Source organism: Mustela nivalis (assembly GCF_964662115.1).
Source record: "Mustela nivalis genome assembly, chromosome: 4".
Classification (NCBI taxonomy): Eukaryota; Metazoa; Chordata; class Mammalia; order Carnivora; family Mustelidae; genus Mustela; species Mustela nivalis.
Genome location: NC_139023.1, coordinates 66,635,974 through 66,652,623, shown reverse-complemented (window position 1 = coordinate 66,652,623; position 16,650 = coordinate 66,635,974). Strand labels below are relative to the sequence as shown.

General features: G+C 41.8%; 2 protein-coding genes across 2 annotated transcripts in view; both read right to left on the bottom strand.

Annotated features, from left to right (window-relative positions):
• POLN (DNA polymerase nu) overlaps positions 1 to 14,590 on the bottom strand; it is a 156,587-nt gene extending 141,997 nt beyond the window's left edge. Inside the window, exon 1 of the mRNA XM_082727077.1 lies at positions 14,485 to 14,590. The gene's annotated coding sequence lies outside the window, so the exon portion shown is untranslated. The remainder of the gene's footprint in view (positions 1 to 14,484) is intronic.
• On the bottom strand, positions 120 to 14,598 carry HAUS3 (HAUS augmin like complex subunit 3). Its single transcript, XM_082727097.1, has 5 exons — positions 14,485 to 14,598; positions 13,055 to 14,090; positions 11,469 to 11,908; positions 8,665 to 8,893; positions 120 to 453 (listed from the first exon to the last, which is right to left on the bottom strand). Exons 2-5 carry the CDS (start codon positions 13,961 to 13,963, stop codon positions 220 to 222), a joined length of 1,812 nt encoding a protein of 603 aa, XP_082583223.1. The 5' UTR covers positions 13,964 to 14,090; positions 14,485 to 14,598; the 3' UTR covers positions 120 to 219.
• Between the last annotated feature and the right edge of the window lie 2,052 nt (positions 14,599 to 16,650).

Sequence of the window (16,650 nt, the reverse complement as noted above, 5' to 3'; positions counted from 1 at the left end):
AACTCCATGCCACCAAGCAAATGTTCAATTCATAGAAGGCACTGGTACTTTGAACATACTATACACAGAAAAAAACAAACCAATGTGATACTTGAATTAAATGAAATATTCTATTGCCCTCAAATTTAACATATTGGTAGGGTTTATTAGATCTATTTTCCTAATATATAAAACATTAAAACATAGCATATTTAGTAAAGATTCAGTTCTTAGTAATTTTCAATCTTGAAGACCAACAGCCTTAATCTTTGACTGGTTTTCTAAATTCTCCACAATATCTTTCAGATAATCTTCATCTTTTAAAAAATATACATATAATTCTCTTTCCATTTGATGCAGTTTATTAGATGCCAGAATTTTTCTCTTTGTCTTCACATCAGCAAGAATATCAGTAAGAAGATGATTTAGCTTATTCAGTTGGGACTCAACTTGATGAAACTGCTCTGTTAACTCCTAAAAAGAAAATAAAAATGCTTTTACTATAAAAGCTCTATTTGTAATAGCAATTATAAATTTAAAATGTAATTTACAGGCAAAGAATCCAAACAATAGGGGCACCTGGGTGGCGCAATCATTATTGGCTCAGGACGTATCTCATCTCAGGGTCCTAGGATGGAGCCCTGAGTCTGGTTCCCTGCTCAGCAGGGCATCCGCTTCTCCCATGATTTTAATGACAAATGAACTTCAATTAAAAGGGTTTTTTAAAGATTTTTATTTGACAGAAAGAGACGCAGCGAGAGAGGGAACACAAGCAGGGGAAGTGGGAGAAGTAGGCTCCCTACCAAGCAGGGAGCCCAATGTGGGACTGGATCCTAGGACCCCAGGTTCATAACCTGAGCCAAAGGCAGGACCTAACAACTGAGCCATCCAAGTGCCCCTAAAAATCCACAGGTTTAATATAAATTCTATGTAAAATCAATTGCAACAGCTTTCCATAGGTAATTTTAAGGGATTCAAAGCAAACTGTTCCTCCCGGAAGAGTCCCTGATACGTACACTGTAGTGCATATTCATGCATTCAGCCTATTACCAGAAGTCTACCATGTGCCAAGCACTGTTTGAGAGACTACTGATAGAAGAACACCATCTCCTTCATGGAGTTTATACTCCACTTAATCGACTGCACCTTGTTTTAGCCTAATCTTGGTCTACACTAGATAAAAGTGGTGTTGAGAAAGTCTTGAACTGAAGCAATTACCGATAAAAGAATCACCTCAACAGAAATCCCCATTTTTCTTTTTTTCACAGTGTTATAGAAGATAGAATTACATGTAACATTCAACAACCCCAACTTGCCATGTAATTCTCCTCCTTAAGAACTTAAACACGCCACTGCTTTTCCCTCTCCATCTGTCCCAACTCCTGCTTGCTGTCCTCTCTCTCTCACTCTCTCAAATAAATAAAATCTTTAAAACAAACAAAAAAAAAGGGGTGCCTGGGTAGCTCAGATGGTTAAGCATCTGCCTTCAGCTTAGGTCATAATCTCTAGGTCCTAGAATCTAACCCCCTGGCAGACTCCTGGCTCAGCAGTGAACCTGCTTCTCCCTCTCCCTCTGCCTCTCCCCTATGCTCATGCTCTCTCTCTCTAACTCAAATGAGTAAACAAAATCTTCTATTTTTTTAATATTAATTTATTTGAGAGAGAGCAAAAGAGAGCACAAGCAGGGGGCAGAGAAAGAGGAAGAGGGGAAAAGCAGATTCCCCACTGAGCGGGAAGCCAGATGTGGGACTCAATCCCAGGACCCCAAGATCATGACCTGAGCCAAAGGCAGACAGATGTTTAACTGAATGAGACACCCACGCACCCCTAAATCTTAAAAAAATAATAAGAAGAAAAAGAACCTAGACATGCCAGACTCTTTACATTTAACATACAGCCTCACTTCCTAACACCAAAAGCTATTTATTAACAAGTTTCCATGGCTTTCTAATCATGTATTCAACTTCTGTAAATTTCCAGCCACTATCACCAAAGAGAAAATCTAAAGCTCTATCTCAACCTTTTGCATCTTCTCACCGTGGTCCACGAGCATGGGGATCACCTGGGGTATTTGTTATGAATACAAATGCCCCACGCCACACTAAATTACTCAAACTCCAACAGGCTCCCTGGTGATTCTAATAAACAAATTCAAGAACGACTGCTTTACACCAGTCATAAATGCCAGTTTCAGAGAGCAATTACACTTTAACAAAATCAAGTAATACTTACATTAAGTGGTTCCCTTGAAGAAAAACTTGGTAAACTTGAATGAGAAACTACAATCTCACCTTCAGTTTCACTACTAAAGATCTTAATAGTTGCTAAAATAATATTCCTATAGATACTGAAAAATATCCCTCATTAATAACGAAAGTGGAAATTAAAATTTATACAGAAGACATTTTTATATTTTACTGGGTTAGAGAAAAACATTAAATGATGACTCTCAATAAGATTATAGTGAATCACCATACTTTAGTGATTCTAGGATGCAATCTTTCACATTTTAAAATATCTGAAACCCATAGCAATTTATAATCGAGAGCATCATGTAATTATTAGCCACTCGTAAGAAATGTTTTATCATCAGGGCGCCTGGGTGGCTCAGTGGGTTGGGCCTCTGACTTTGGCTCAGGTCATGATCCCAGGGGCCTGGGATCGAGTCCCGCAGGGGGCTCTCTGCTCAGCAGGGAGCCTGCTTCTCCTCATCTCTCTCTCTGTCTCTCTGCCTATTTGTGATCTCTCTCTGTGTCAAATAAATAAATAAAATCTTTAAAAAAAAAAAAAAGAAATGTTTTATCATCAAATCTAAAAAAAATTTTTATTTTGATAAAAACATTTAACATGAGATCTCCCCCTTAACAGATTTATAAGAGTACAACAGTACTGCTAACTACAGGCACAACTTTTTAGAGCATGCATGCACCTTCCATAATTGACGCTTTGTATCTGTTGGTTAACAACCTGTTTCCCCCTCCAATCCCATCGTTCTACCCTCTGCCTCTGTTGAGTTTGACTATTTAAGATATCTCTGTAACTGGAATCATGCATTATTTGTCCTTGTGACTGGTTTATTTCATTCAGCATAATTTCCTCAAGGTTCATCCATATTGTCGCATATTACAGGATTTCTATTTATTAAGGCTTAATAGTACTTTGTGTGTATATATCACATCTTCTTTATCCATTCCTCCACTGGTAGATATTTAAGTTGTTTCCATAACCTGGCTATTAGGAATAATTACAATGAATGTAGGAATGTTAATAATTCTTCAAGATCCTGATTTCAGTTCTTCTGTTTAAATACCCAGAAGTGCAATTCCTGGATCATAGGGCTCATTAATTTTTTTGAGAAAACTCCATACTGTTTTCCACAGTGGCTGCACCATTTTGGACTGCTACCAGTAGTGTACAAGGGTTCTAATTTCTCCACATTTTCACCAACACTTTTTGATTTTGCCTTTTTTTTTTTTTTTTTTTTAAGATTTATTTGAGAAAGACAAAGTGCATACACATGGATAAGCTGGTGAGCTAGGGAAGGGCAGAGGGAGCAAAACCTCAAGCAGCTGGATGCAGTCCCAGGACCCATGTGATCGGACCTGCACTAAAACCAAGTGTCAGACACTTAAGCGACTAAGCCACCCAGGTGCCCCAATTTTGCTTTTTTACTATTAGCCACTCTTAACAGGTATAACGTGATACCTCATTGCAGTTTCGATGTGCATTTTTCTGATGATGGGTGACACTGAGCATACCTGTTGACTGTCTGTATGTCTTCTTTGGAAAAACCTCTATTCAAGAATTTTTAAAAGAATTTTTAAATTGGATTATTAGTTTTTTTGCTAACACCAATATTCTCAATGAATAGCATAGAAAAATAAAGACAACTACTTTGAGTCCAAAAATATCATAGAAGAACTGCATGTTAAGTGTGAAGCTTTGAAACACCCTAACCATTTTAACTGTGTATATTTCATTTAATGTGTACATTCAAGAGTGATATGATAAAAATCTATCCACACCTAAAAGATATCTTCTAGTAAGTATTCAATAAAAATTCTCAATAACAAAGTATTGTGTGGGAATGCCTAGGTGGCTCAGATGGTTAAGTGACTGCCTTCAGCTCAGGTTGTGATCCCTAAGATCGATTGCTACATCTGACTCGCTGCTCAGTAGGGAGCCTGCTCCTCCCTCTACCCCTTCCCCTGCTTGTGCTCTCTCTAGCTCTCCTGTGTTCTAATAAAAAAATAAAATCTTTGGGGCGCCTAAGTGGCTCAATGTGTTAAAGCCTCTGCCTTCGGCTCAGGTCATGATCCCAGGGTCCTGGGATCGAGCCCCACATCGGACTCTCTGCTCAGCGGAGAACCTGCTTTCTCCTCTCTCTCTCTGCCTGCCTCTCTGCCTACTTATGATCCCTGTCTGTCAAATAAATAAATAAAATCTTTAAAAAAATAATAATAAAATAAAATAATAAAAAAATAAATAAAATCTTTAAAAACATATCATGCCTATTTAACAGAAAGGTTTTTTTTAAGCAATTCATAAAAATGATGGTATGCCATATGATCGATGGTCTCTAGTAGACATTTAAACAGTGCTGGTAACAAGGAAAATAGGTGTGACCCCTCGGAAAAGCAATACGTCCACAACAAATGCCAAAAAAAAAGTACATACCTGAGAAACTCAATCATCCTACTTCCAAGAATTCATCCAAATTAAGGATTCAACAACAAAAAGCTATATACACAAGATATATGTGATAACATTCAAGAGCAAACAAAAAAATGAAAACTACCAAAAAATACTCAACAGTGGACTGGTTACAAAAATTACTATAACATTAGTAATTAAAATTATTCAGAGGGAAAATGTTTATTTCATAATTCTAAGTAAAAAGGAAGAATAAAAAAAGATGTGTAAATAAAGGTGAAAATCTTATACCTTCAAATACTAACCAAAAAAAGATGGCACAGAAATATTAGTAATAAAAGAATGGTAAGACAAAAAGCGCAGTTAAGAATAGAGAAGATCGGGGCGACTGGGTGGCTCAGTGGGTTAAGCCGCTGCCTTCGGCTCAGGTCATGATCTCAGGGTCCTGGGATCAAGTCCCGCATCAGGCTCTCTGCTTGGCAGGGAGCCTGCTTCCCTCTCTCTCTCTCTCTGCCTGCCTCTCCATCTACTTGTGATTTCTCTCTGTCAAATAAATAAATAAAATCTTAAAAAAAAAAAAAAAAAAGAATAGAGAAGATCATTATGTAATACTAAATGGTTCAATTCACTGTAATTCAAACCACCAGGATAATAATTCACCACAATTTTAAACTTAGATACACAGCTGCTGTGTAAGTTAGGTAGTTCCTCACAAAATTAAATACAGAATTACCAAATGATCCAGCAATTACACTCCTAGGGATATACTCAAAAGAACAAAATCAAGGACACTCAACAGCCAAAAAGTGGAAACAACCCAAGTGACCATCGATAGACAAACAGATAAACAAAATGTACTATATGCAAACAATGGGGTATTACTGAGCCATAAAAAAGGAATAAAATTCTGACACATGCTACAACATGGATAAAACTTAATCATACAATTAGGATCTAGAGTAGGGAAATTCACTGAGACAGAAAGTAGAATAGAAGTTATCAAGGCTGGGGAGGAAGGAGAGAAAAGTTACTGTTTAATGTTTCTATTTGGGATGATGAAAAAACTATGAAAACGCATAGTGGTCATGGTTGTGCAATATGTGAATGTACTTTTGTACATAATGCCCCTGAATTGTGTATGTACTTTTGTACTTAATGTCCCCGAACTGTACACTTAAAAATGGTTAAAGCTGGGGCACCTGGGTGGCTCAGTGGGATAAGCCTCTGCCTTCGGCTCAGGTCATGATCTCAGGGTCCTGGGATCCAGCCCCACATCCGGCTCTCTGCTCAGCAGGGAGCCTGCTTCCTCCTCTCTCTCTGCCTGCCTCTCTGTCTACTTGTAATCTCTCTCTGTCAAGTGAATAAATAAAATCTTTTTTAAAAAAATGGTTAAAGCTATAATTTTACATTTTCTGTATTTCACAATAAAAACCTTATTTTAAAAAATTAAACACAAGCATTCCTGTTCCAAGGAAAGGCGGGCAAGTTATCCAAATCCTCCCATGAGAAAAAAGTGAAAGGGCACCTGGGTGGCTCAGTAGGTTAAGCCTCTTCCTTCAGCTCAGGTCATTATCTCAAGAGTCCTTGGATCAAGGCCTGCATCGGGCTCTCTGCTCAGTAGGGAGCCTGCCTCCCCACCTCCCGCCTCTCTGCCTACTTATGATCTCTGTGTCTAATAAATAAATAAAACTTCTTAAAAAAAAAAAAAAAAGAAAAATGTAAAAGGCTAAATGAAATATTTTTTAAAATTAACAAAACAAAAGCTTCCTAAAATCAATGAAGAGTAACAAGACAAGAAAAGGAGCTCTAAGTCCATAAAACATCCCACATTGCTAAGGCAAGTCTAGGAGTAGCTTCACTCTAGGGCAACTGCCAATCTTGGAAAATCAGAACCTACGATTCTTTTTTTTTTTTTTTCCTTTTTTTAAAGATTTTATTTATTTGCCAGAGAGAGAGAGAGAGAGAGAGCACGCAAGTGAGTACCCACAAGCAGGCAGAGGCAGCAAGAGAAGCAGGCTCCCTGCTGAGCAAGGAGCCTGATATGGGACTTGATACCTTGACCCTGGGATCATGGCCCGAGCCGAAGGCAGTGGCTTAACCCACTGAGCCACCCAGGCATCCTAGAACCCACGATTCTTGAGATTCACAAGATGAGTGGGAGAAAAATCAGTCCAAGGTCTACAGAACATGGGACATCAAATGGGAGACCTCCTTCATAATAAGCCAAGGACTCACAGTACACCAACAATCATAAGACCAGAATGGTCCAGAAGTGGAAGAGCTCCTGGATAGAAATACATGCCAGACAGGAATCACCTGGGTCCTCCAAAGACTCTTAGACTTACCTGGCCCTGCCCATAGTGTCTAACACAAGGATAGGAAGGCAAAAAACACTTAAGAATCTTTTATTCCACAAGCAGCTCTTTTCACCAGAAAGAGAAGGATTTTATTTTTATTGTACACCTCAATAAATGGCGCTGGGACAATTTGCTTATATGGAAAAAAATGTAAGTGTGCACGTGTGCACACGTGTGCAGCTGGGAGACACCTAGGAAGGTCATCTTCAGCAATACAATCTACAATAGCAAAAACTGAAAATAACTTAGATGTCTGTCAACACAGATAATTAAACTGTCAGATTTCATAAAATGGAATACTAACTATATAAAAGAGAAAACTACAGGGGTGCCTGGGTGGCTCAGCTGGTTAAGAGTCTAGACACTGTGATCTCATGGATTGTGAGATGAAGCCCAACCAAGCTCAGCAGGGAGTCTGCTTTAGATTCTCTCCCTCTGACCCTTCCCCGTGCACATGTGCACTCCCTCTCAAATAAATAAATAGATTAAAACAACAACAACAACAACAAAAAACTATAAATGAACTAGAGCTTTACATATGGCAACATGGATGAAACTCAGCATCTTAGTAAATAATAGATATAAGAAACCACATACATAAACTTCAAAAACATCTAAAACTAAACAATATAGAGTCTAGCAGGGCACCTGGTGGCTCAGTTAGTTAAGTGCCTGACTTCGGCTCAGGTCATGAACCCAGGATCCTGGGATCACACCCCACATCCAGGCTCCCTGCTCAGTGGGGAGTCTGCTTGTCCCTCTACCCCTCTCCCCACTCATGCACAAGCTCATGCTCTCTTTCAAATAAACAGAATTTAAAACTATATATACAATCTGGGAGCCTGGGTGGCTCAGTGGGTTAAGCCGCTGCCTTCGGCTCAGGTCATGATCTCAAGGTCCTGGGATCGAGTCCCGCATCGGGCTCTCTGCTCGGCAGGGAGCCTGCTTCCTCCTCTCTCTCTCTCTACCTGCCTCTCTGCCTACTTGTGATCTCTGTCAAATAAATAAATAAAATCTTAAAAAAAAATATATATATATATATATACAATCTAAGAATATATATATGCAATAAAAGTATAAACAAAAGCAAGCAAATGATATAATTAGATGTAGTTCTCCTTGATGAAGGAAGAGAAATGCTATTAGGAGAAGCAAGCTGTCACAGAGCATTTCAAAGGTAAAAGCCCTCTAATTGTTGAGACAGGTAAAATACAGGGGTGGTTTGATTTTTTCTTTAAATTTTTAGTGTAAACATTATGTAACCTTTTATGTATGAAATTACTTGTGAAAAAAAAAATTTTTTTTTAAGATTTTATTTATTTATTTGACAGACAGAGACCACAAGTAGCAGAAAAGCAGGCAGAGAGAGGAAGGGAAGCAGGCTCGATCCCAGGACCCTGGGATCATGACCTGAGCCAAAGGCAGAAGCTTTAACCCACTGAGCCACCCAGGCGCCCCGTAAAATTTCTTCTTAAAAATTCTATGTACATTGATCAAAATAATCTGAAAAATATATTTACATGTGAACAAACAATAGGATATAAAAAAATAAGTTTTATAGTAGGGCAACAGGATTTGGGGTAGTATTTTCCTCAAGTTAACGTTGTCTTTAGCATCTTTTACAACAAGCATATTTTTTCTTACAGCATCTTCGGTTACAATGGTGAGTACCCACCTGATCACTAAGCAAAAGCTGATTTCCTCCTTGATATAAGGTGTCACAAAGCATGTCCACATCATTATTCAGTTTGGACAGAAAGAAACAATGTTCTTGAGCAGAAACTGCCAACTGATCTTGTACTAAAGAAACATCCTTTTTTAATTTCTCAGCCACTTCCTCCAGGTTTCCATGGGTTATAAATAATTCTTTTTTCTTATTCTCTCCTTCTAAAAGTTGATAAAGCCTAAAATTTGAAAATAAAAATTATAGGAGAAAATTCTCAAATCAGTACAATTTTCAAAATTATAATCTTTATATTGAGTACTGGGTATCTTTGTGGATATGTAACAGATTAAAAATATTAACCTGGAAAAAAATTAATCTGTCTACTGCTAAATCAAACAACCAAAAACATTCCAGCTAAAATACTCTCTCATTACAGGGCACCTGGGTAGCTCAGTCAGTTAAGCTTCTGCCTTCCACTCAGGTCATGATCCCAGGATTCAGTTCTGCATCGGGCTCCCTGCTCAGCGGGAGTCTGCTTCCTCCTCTCTCTGTCCCTATCATGTTCTCTCTCAAATAAATAAAATCTTTAAGAAAAATAAAATACTGGGCCCCTGGGTGGCTCAGTGGGTTAAGCCTCTGCCTTCAGCTCATGTCATGATCTCAGGGTCCTGGGATCGAGTCCTACATTGGGCTCTCTGCTCAGCAAGGGTCCTGCTTCTCTCTCTCTCTCTCTCTCTCTCTCTCGGCCTGCCTCTCTGCCTACTTGTGATCTCTGTCAAAACATAAAATCTTAAAAAAAAAAAAAGAAAAAGAAAAAGAAAATACTATCTCATTACAGAAATACACATTGTAATTACTGTTACCTGCTTCCCACTTTCTCATCTCCCAAATTTTAAATATACTTTTTTACTTTTAATTGCCATTACCCTATTTCAAACAAAGTATGTTTCAGAAATACCACCCAAAAAAACACTTTTCACAGAACATGAGTGTGATATAACAGAAATAGCAATGAAGTTGAAACAAAAGACCCAGGTCTGATTTCGGCTGTCTTTTGATACCTGGGTCAGGTCAACATCTGAGACTAAAAAAAAATTTTTTTTTCAAGATTTTATTCATTTATCTGACAGAGATCACAAGTAGGCAGAGAGGCAGGCAGAGAGAGAGAGAGGAGGAGGAAGCAGGCTCTCTGCTCTGCAGTCCCGATGCGGGACTCAATCCCAAGACCCTGAGATCATTACCTGAGCTGCAGGCAGAGGCTTTAACCCACTGAGCCACCCAGGCGCCCGAGACTAAATTTTTCACGTCACATACCTATCATTCTAGGATGGTACTGGATTTAAAAGAAAAAAATTAAAAATAAAATATAAAACGTAAAAAAAAAGTAAGCAATAAAGAGCTACAAAAATAGTAAACTTGCTACTTCAGTCTTATCCATATTTGTTGAATTAAATTCCTAATGAACTATTAGGCCACTTTAACATTTCAAACATTAATGGCAGAAAATCCTTTGGAACAAATGGAAAAATGTGAGGCAGAATTTTCTATATATTTCTGACCAAAAAGGTTTGTTCTTTTTCTTCAATTTCAAAAATATGTATTTTTTAAATTATTTCAATTATTTTAACAAGTTGCAACAGACTTCATAAAAATGGTTCAAGTCCAAGGCTGTGGATTTTGTTCTTGTGGGATGTGACTACACAACTTCAGGGGGAACTTTCTTTTTTTTTTTTTTTTTAAGATTTTATTTATTTGTCAGAGAGAGAGAGGGAGAGAGAGCAAGCACAGGCAGACAGAATGGCAAGCAGAGGCAGAGGGAGAAGCAGGCTCCCTGCCGAGCAAGGAGCCCGATGTGGGACTAGATCCCAGGACACTGGGATCATGACCTGAACCAAAGGCAGCTGCTTAACCAACTGAGCCACCCAGGCGTCCAGGGGGAACTATTCGTAACTCATGATGTCAGTGTCACCCTTTTCATGTCCCTCACCTCATTAATAAGAAAAAAAAAAAAAAAGGAGGGGCGCCTGGGTGGCTCAGGGGATTGTGTGTCTGCCTTCCGCTCAGGTTCTGATCCCAGGGTCCTGGGATCCAGCCCCACGTTGGGCTCCACATTCCGGTCCCTGCTCAGCAGGGAGTCTGCTTCTCCCTCTGTCCCTCTCCCTGCTTGTGCTTGCTCTCCCCCTCTCAAACAAATAAAATCTTAAAAACAAAAAGAATAGATGATTTTCCTCTACAACTCGAAAAAAATCAGGAGTAAGATCCAGATTGTTGAGGACTTTGACTACTTTAGTCCTCTAATTTTTGTATCCCTATACCATCAACTGGTTTGACATCCAGAAGAGGCTGGGAGGGAGCATTCATTTTCACAGTTTCACCTGACCAAAAACAAAGTCAGTTTCCCCTCTTCTCTCTGCTGACACCTTCTCTAAATGCAATCAGTTCTCTGCCTAGCAATACTGGCGTGTTTCTATTCAACACACCAAGCTGTATTCAAACTCCCTGTAGTTAAACTCCTGCCTCAATCTCAAATAAGGCATCTAAATAATGGTGCCTAAAGGTGAGTAAAACCTTGTACAGTCACTCCACCAACCCATCCACCTCAGCTCTAAAACAGCTACTCCCAGATTTAACATGAATGGAAAAGGGAGCAAAATATTCAAAATGAACGAGTCATATGTGAGAAAAATGAAAGAAGAGAACAGAGGGCCAAAAACAGAAAGTGAAAAATGTTTTAAACTTCCACAGCATTAGTTCAAACTCTCTATAGTATTTCACAAAAACCAAAAAATGACTAAAGAAACAAAGATACACACCTGTGAGTAGAATAGTCCTTGGTATCAATGGTATTCCTTGGATTTATCTGCTGAGATACTAATGGATCTGTTAGCATTTCTAATCGCTTGTGGAGCATCCTATTACTTTGACTAAGTTCTTGAACCAAATTTTCAAGTTGACGATATATGTCCCAGTGCTTTCTCAATTCAATTTCATATGATAACTGTAGAAGTTCAAAAGAGGCTTTTTGCTTTATCAACTGATTTAAAACTAACTCTTGTCTTGCGGTATAACAGTCTTGTTTAGCAATCTGTAGATCAAAATCTCCCTTTACAACGGGCATATTCAATAACTGGGCATTCTCTTTTACCACAGCAGGCAAATTTTTATCTTTTATATGAGAGATTTGTTCTTCGAGTTTCAGAATCTCACTCTTCAAGTTAGAAATTTTAGCATCCAAATTATCTTTTCCAAGAGCCTACACAGAAAAAGCAATTACATTTAAAACAAGAAGTATAAAGTTGAAAGTTTTAACATAATTTTACTTCCATTTTAGTCTATCAGATATTGTGCTAATAAAAACTAATTTCATGTTAACAAAAGCCAAAATCACAGCTTAAAAAAGGGAAAGCGTAGGTTAAGCCAAAAGTAAACTGCTAAGTTTTAATACTATTACTACCATATATATATACAGTAATGGCTACCAAAACACACCCCCTGTAGCGCAGAAATCACCAAATGCATATGTACACTAAGTTTCTCTCAAAACAAAAATAATCAGGTGCCTGAGTGTCTCAGTGGGTTAAAGCCTCTGCCTTTGGCTCAGGTCATGGTTCTGGGATGGAGACCCGCATGGGCTCTCTGCTCAGCAGGGAGCCTGCTTCTCTGTCTCTGCCTATTTGTGATCCCTATCCGTCAAATAAATAAATAAAATCTTTAAAAGGAAAAAAAAAAAAAAAAAGTATCCCAGTAGCTATTCTCCTAGTCTGTCAGTTGATTTTTAGCACTTGTAAAGAGTGACAGAACTTCATACATTATTCTAAAGTCTGTGTCAGTTACATGAACTAACTTGGTGCTCATACTCAGTTTCAGCTATATTTTCACTCAATTATCTAGGGGTTAAATTACCAAGGCAGCAAGCTTTCCAAGAGTCCAGCTGGATATGTGCACTACATCTGTACATTCTCAACTAAAAAGTCAGGGTTTCAGTCCACTGAATTGGGTCCCTGACTTCAGCAGCACCAAACAAGGAGCAAACAAGGCAGAATACCCATAACAAAGCAACAAGGCTCTTTACCCAAACATCATGAAAGAGAGGAATTTCAGTGTCCTCTGAGTCCGAACCAACACCAATTTCAAATTCAGAAAAAGTGCTTTGTTTAAAATTAGCTACTGGGATAGGGTTATAATTACTATTTTTGCCCTCCACTGATACGAATATCTATTTGTATGAAACACTGACACACATCAAAACTAAGCACTGAATAAACACAAAATAAGAAAATGTAACTTAAATTTCTTACATTATGTTACAAATGTACTTGTTTCATCTTCCTTCCTAAAGTACTGTAATATTAATGAGCAATAATTACTATAGGAATCCAGTCTCATTTCTCATGTTTACCTTGCTAGAGAGGCTATGAAGATTCTCCTCTGCCCACTGTATCCTTGACTTCATGCTTAAATTACCAGCTTTCAAGTGAATTAACTCATGTTGAGCACAAATGTAGGCTAGCTGCAACCTTGCCATCTCTAGCCGTCTCTCTCCAAGGATTTCTTGATTATCACAAATAGATGGTGCTTGTATATCTAACAGTTGAAAATTTTCTTCATTTGAACTTTCAACTACTTCGTGTATACCGGGAAAGAACTGTTTTTTGGTATATAAGGTTAACGCGGCTGTGCTTTGCTCTTCCTGGCTTAGATATTTTTCCAAGGAAAACTGAGATAAAAACACCAGTGGGTTTGTCCCTTGATCCAAATTAGAATGTCTGAAGAACATCATCAATTTAGCAACTCCATCAGTAAGCGCCTGAAGTTCACTATTTATCTTAGTATTCATAGCATTCAGAATTCCTTGACTCTGCTTCAGCCTTTTAGTGGCTGCTGCTTCTTTAGCATTTAACCTCAGAGATCTGTGGCTTGTTACGGAAGCCATTAACTGGCATTTATTACGTCGCTGAATTTTTAGGTTCTTTAATTTCTGCAGAATCTGAACCTCAGTCTCTAATTTATCTAGCACTTTGTCATCCAGGGCAGATGTCTTCAAATCAGAAGTCTTACAGGTTTTAAGAACTTCATCTAATGCTGCTCCTTCTAGGATAGGCTTGCCTGATTTTTGAAGAATGCTAAAAGCTTCCAATTCTTCTTCAGACAATACATTCTGTTCATTCACATTCCCACAAAACCACTTCAGAAATGATTCATCTTCAACAGTCTCAAACAACCAGTCAAAATCTTCCCCATTAAGAGTATCAGCTTTAGGATAATTGATTTTTTTTAATGTTTCCACAAACTCTTTTCCACAACTCATGGTTTAAATACCCAATTTCTTTGTGATGGATATGGATTTATGTTGATAGTTAGAAAATAAACCCCAATATTAAATTTATGTTAAGTCCATAGAGAAGGGAAAAAATATTTTTAGAATTTGACTTCTCCTGGGGGAGGAAAAACAAGTATTAGACCATAAATAAAATAACTGTATTTGTAAATGGACGATACTGATAAATATGACAACATCTGGGAACCATCTAACCCAGAGGGAGTTATAGCTGAAATGTTTGATGAAGATAAACAAAATAAGATATTACTGAGAACACTTTAAAACAATGACAACCTGCTTAGCAAGAAGTCTTTCCAAAGATAGTCATTAAAAATACATTGTATCTTACGGAGCAGATGAGTTCATGCATTCAGTCTTTAATTCAGAATAAATATGTCTAAAACAGTCCAAGCCAGCCTGTGGCTCGCAGCCTCTTCCCCCAACCCGCCGTTCCCAAATAAGAAAACAAATAGGTAACGTCCCCGAGGCAGAGTCAACAAGATGCTAACCTCCGGCGACTCAGTGAGCACCCGCCATTCGCACAGGAACCGATGTCCACAGACGGTCCAGCTAGTGCAGCCAACGGCGGACTCAAGACTGTGAAGAACCGCCCTCACACTGACCTTAAAACTCAACGAAAGAAGAAAACTGTCACGCTGTGTGGTGAGGGCCGACACCCGTCTCGCAAGGTGCACAAATATCAGGTCGCTATTCCGAGCACCCAAAACTACACAACCATGTAGCTCAACTGTACTTCCGAACAAAAAACTAAAGCAAAATAACCCCAAACCCGAGCACCAAGTACCCGCCAGGGCACGAGTCCCGGAGAACTAAGCACCCGTGGTAAAAACACACGGGCATTTGCGGGTCTGTAGCCAACGCCCCGCCGAACCACCACGATGACCTCCCTAAGGGAGCCCCACGGACGGTGGCCAGCCGCACAGACGCACGTGCGACACGGATGCAGGTCAGTGCATCCCAGCATTAAAGGTAAACCGCAGACCCCAGCCGCACAGGCCCCGGCGCCCGCGGCCCCGCCCCCACCCAGGCCCCGCCCCCGCCGCGCGAGACCAGCCGCCGGCGGCTCCGCCCGCCCAAAGAGCATGAGACCGCCGGCCCTCGACCCCCGCGCCCGCCCGAGAGGACCCGCCCGAGAGGACCCGCCCGAGAGGACCCGCCCGAGAGGACCCGCCCGCGACCCTGCCCCGCCCCCGCCTCGACCCCCCACCGGAAGGCCACTCACTCTCCCCGGCGCCGCGCTCCCCGCCGACGCCCACCTCTCGCTTGCATTCGCACTCCTCGCCCTCGCCCGTAGCTCCAAGCCCTGCGGACCCCGACTGTGCCGCGCGGGCAAGTACCCGCGCGCCTGAAAGGAGTCCCCAGGGTTGCCTGGAGAGAAAAATCGGCGCCGCTCCCACAGCACCACGCCTCGGAACGGAGAGGCCCGCGCCATTCACCTTTGGAAGCTCCGTTCGCGTCCCTCAGAAGCCCGCCGCCGCATTCCGCGTCTCGCAATGCCTCACGGGAGCCCTGCCACCGCGCGCGCGCGCAGACGGGGCAGAGGCAGGGCGTGGCTTGACCGTCTGCGCAGGCGCGGCGTCGGAAGAGGCGGGCCTGGAGGGGAGGGATTATGGGGTGGAGTTGAGCACGGGGCTGTCCCGCCCCCCGGCCTAGCGCCCCGCGCTGCGGGCGAGCTGGTTGGCTCCCTGCCGCAGGGGCGGGGCCAGGATGCGCAGGCCTGGGTGGGGGTCTTGGGGCGGGTCGGGATTTGGCGCCCGGAGTGCTGCGGCGGTCGGCGTCCCAGGACTGGTGCTTCAGCGCGGGCGGATTCGCGCTCCTGCCGTCCAGTTCCCAAGACCCGCATTCTCTAAGTAGGCCGTTTTCAGGGACGGACGGCCGCAGCTTGGGGCCGCCAGGACCGGTTACGATGAGCGCGCCCCCGGCAGGTCCCGGGAGCGGACGCGCTGCGGGACCCCGAGCGGGCGGGTCGCGTCTGGGGCGGCTCTGGCTGGGCTGTCCTGACTCACTTTACCGGCTTCGGCGTTGAGCGGTGTCTTGCAAAGCCCGCAATCCACGAGCTCTCGCCGGGCCTCGAAGCAAAAGCCGACTTCTCTACATCCCGTTTTTCAAAACACAACTTTAAAAAAAGAAAAAAGGTTTATTCATTTATTTGAGAGCGAGAGCAGGAGCATGGGGAATGGGGAGCGGCAGAAAGAGAAGCGCGCTTTCCGCGGAGCAGGGAGCCTGATGCGGGCCTCGATCTGGCGGCCTTGGGATCATGACCCGAGCCGAAGGCATGCGCTCCACCGGCTGCGTCGCCCGGGCGCCCCTCAAAATACAACTTAGAGTTGAAAATATAGAAACGTACATGGTAGTGTATGTGGAAGGTCAATCAAGAGGGAAGCTGTTTCCAAGGACTGTCCCAGGCCGAGGACGTGGGTGGTCAGTCCACGAGTGGGGAGACCCCTGCACCCCACCTCCGCAGTCCGTGCGCACCTGGCCGATGCCCTACAGCCCGGAGCGGTCACACCTGCGGGGCTGCCCTGGGCTTGCGGCCGCGGCCACTTGCATCCCTACCGCCAGTCGTTTCCCTCCCCAGTCTTACACAGACTGACCTCCCGATGTACGTGCTTCCGGCCCTGTCCTTACCCCCCGAGTCGGTTCTCTCCACCCCC

Bases quoted from the DNA above. Each gene is read 5' to 3' on its own strand.
- HAUS3 (XM_082727097.1), bottom strand. From the start codon at position 13,963: ATGAGTTGTGGAAAAGAGTTTGTGGAAACATTAAAAAAAATCAATTAT. The intron at 8,894-11,468 runs GTGTGTATCTTT...TTCAAATTTTAG, and splicing joins AAGGACTATTCTACTCACAG to GCTTTATCAACTTTTAGAAG. The intron at 454-8,664 runs GTGGGTACTCAC...TTTTCTTTTTAG, and splicing joins AGCTTTTGCTTAGTGATCAG to GAGTTAACAGAGCAGTTTCA.